Source organism: Oryzias melastigma, linkage group LG19 (assembly GCF_002922805.2).
Source record: "Oryzias melastigma strain HK-1 linkage group LG19, ASM292280v2, whole genome shotgun sequence".
Lineage (NCBI taxonomy): Eukaryota > Metazoa > Chordata > Actinopteri > Beloniformes > Adrianichthyidae > Oryzias > Oryzias melastigma.
In genome coordinates this window covers 3,092,576-3,095,234 of record NC_050530.1, presented here as the reverse complement: position 1 = coordinate 3,095,234, position 2,659 = coordinate 3,092,576, and the positions used below count along the sequence as shown (strand labels likewise).

Below are 2,659 nucleotides of genomic sequence, written 5' to 3'. Positions count from 1 at the left end.
TAGTTGAACAGACGTGCTCTTCGATTGGCTGCTCTGCGTGCCAATCAAATAAGACGAGGATGCCGATTGGCCGACAGGAATGTTTTTAAAATATATTTTTGATCCTTTCCCATTTTCGACTAAATAATTGAACAAATGAGATCCATTCGAGGTAATTCCTAAAATCGCGATAAACAAGCAGCTTTTAAGCCCCTCCCCCCTCTCACCTGTCGTTTCAACACCAAATGCTTCCCCTTCCAGTACTTCAGCATCTGCAGAGACTGCAGCGTGCTCACTATGTCCACAGGATTGACGGCCGTTTCCTGACTGATCTCTGTAAGCAAACAGTGAAGCTGTAAATACGTCTTAAATAAATAAAAGATACTCATGCACTGTCACACAGAACCGGTTCAGTCGTTTTGTTTTGCAGTCACGCATGTGAACAGGAAGTGAATCTGCTTTTAATTTGGTGGTTCAAAGGGAGACAATCGCTTTTCTTCTTCTCACCTTTGATGGAAATCTCTTTGCCTTGAAAGTTACACATGTATCTGAGTAATACTTCCTTCCAGTAGCTTCTGTAGCTGATGAGACCCAGATCTGACAGAGGTCTCTCCGGTGAGCCCACCTTCTCCTCCACTTTGGACAGCAGATAACCTGAGAAGCAAACCAGGAAAAAAACGATCACTTCTTTGATGGAGAACGTTAAAAAGTGAGACACTGGAACAAAATTTGGGTAAATTTAAGCATTCTATCATAGTCTCTAAATCGACCACTTCTAATAAGAAGTTTATGTTAATATACATATATTTGCATTATTGGGCTCCTGCTTTTAAATCCCTCATATTTAGGTGCTGTAAGTTTTAATTTCGTTTTAAGTTCGTTTTCAAGCTCTAAGTTCATAACATTGAAACTTTAACCAATCAGAGACTCTGATTTAGTAGTGATGTGTGGGTGGATGTCCTTTTTAGAACCGTTTATAAAATTGATCACGGAGGAAAAGTTAATATTTGTGGCTTGTAGCTGCTAACTGCCAGTAATTATGACACCAAGTCGATCTCCAAATTCAATCACTACTCGCCATATAGTGCACTATTTTGTACCCTTTTCAAAAATTTGAAAATACAAAAGTGTCGATGCTCACAACATTAGCAAATAAAGACCACAATGCATTGTGTTTGAACAATTCTAGCAAAAAAATGTAATTTTTAAACAAATCGACATTTTCATCATCAGAACACAGTAGAGTCATAAATATGTATTGATTAGATTTTCACTTATTGAAGTTGTCGACGTCATACTTGTCATTTCAACTTTTTTTTTTTTTAAAGTAGTGAGCATGGTGTCTGAATATTAAGGCTGGGTTGATAAAATGGATTAATCAATTTAAGCTTAACAGATCAATAATCGATTCATAAAAATATAGATCGATTTAGAACATAAAGCTAAATACCGTTAGCTTGATGCTAATGTTTAATGGAATTTCCCATAGGACGGCTAATGCTAACGCTCGGTCGACGTGAACATGCATCGCTGACAAATAGATCCATGTATGACTTTACTGGAGAGGGGAAGAGGGGGTGGGGTTGCTCTATGCTAATGACCCTTTGCCTAATGAGGCAAATTTCTCATGAACTCGTGCCGCTTTGCAGAAACTATGTCCTGATTTCGGCTAAAAACAGCATCATCGTGATCAAAAGACCACTTTGATGATCGGAGTGAGACTAGAGAAATACAAAAGTAGACGAGAAACGCACTGAAATCGATGAGCATCTTTCCGAAGCCCTGCCTCATGTACTGCGGCATGGTCAGGATGCAGGACACGTTGTAGTTCAGAAACGAGTTCTTCTCCTGGAAAGAAAACAAGTTGAGAGGAAAACAGGTTTAGAGAAATAAACAAGCCTTCAAACTGTTGACATGAGGCTGCACTCATCCTCCAGCATTTCTCCCTTCACCTTGGAAAAGTATCCCACTAAATGACAGCCTGTGTTGTCCGCCTCGGTCATCACGTAGAAGAGAAACGGCTCCACGTCATAATAAAGTGTCTTGTGGTCCAGGAAAAGCTTGGCGAGCAAACACAAGTTCTGGCAGTAGATCTGGAAATGGAGGTCGAAGGACTTTTACTGCTGAAGTGGAGCTTGAGTTTTTTGATTAAAGATGCTCAAATAGAAGTCTGAGATGTGAAAATGTTCACCTTGTTCTTTTTGCCGTCGACTTCAAACACAGATATGGAGCTCTTTCTGTACACCTCGTCTCCTGGGGGGTGCTTCCACACACACTTGGCCTAAAAACACAACAAGCCAGAAACGTCTCATTACCAGCGATAACATTAGTGTGAATTCTTTTTGCTGAAGATGCTGAAGAAATTTACTGTAATTGCTGAACGGATTTGATGAAAATGCTAAAGCTATTTGCAGACAGCTAAAGGACTTACAGCTCCAGAAACTGCATTACAAAGAATTCAAAGGATTTCTTGAAAATTTGAAAAAATTCTGTAAAATTTAAAACATGCGAAAAGATACAAACTCAGAATTAGCCCAAAACCTCAATGGTGCTAAATTAGCCAAAAAAAAGTTAGCATTTTGCTCAAATACAAGGTTACATCTGAAAAAGGCCGAAAATCCTTAATAGGTATTAATTAGCCAAACAAAGCTAGAACATTGCTAAAATACTAGTCTTAAAT

At 38.9% G+C, this 2,659-nt stretch overlaps 1 protein-coding gene and 1 long non-coding RNA gene across 3 annotated transcripts in view; one reads left to right on the top strand and one right to left on the bottom strand.

Annotated features, from left to right (window-relative positions):
* Positions 1-377, top strand: part of LOC118600181 — a 1,837-nt gene extending 1,460 nt beyond the window's left edge. The window contains exon 2 of the long non-coding RNA XR_004949754.1: positions 152-377. This is a non-coding gene — a long non-coding RNA (uncharacterized LOC118600181). The remainder of the gene's footprint in view (positions 1-151) is intronic.
* Positions 1-2,659, bottom strand: part of kat7b (K(lysine) acetyltransferase 7b) — an 11,602-nt gene that overhangs the window by 2,858 nt on the left and 6,085 nt on the right. For both annotated transcript variants that reach the window (XM_036217148.1, XM_024285447.2), the window contains 5 exons: positions 2,171-2,260; positions 1,932-2,072; positions 1,734-1,827; positions 487-633; positions 207-313 (listed from right to left, as the gene is read on the bottom strand). In XM_036217148.1, the coding sequence (XP_036073041.1) occupies positions 207-313; positions 487-633; positions 1,734-1,827; positions 1,932-2,072; positions 2,171-2,260 (579 nt within the window). The remainder of the gene's footprint in view (positions 1-206; positions 314-486; positions 634-1,733; positions 1,828-1,931; positions 2,073-2,170; positions 2,261-2,659) is intronic.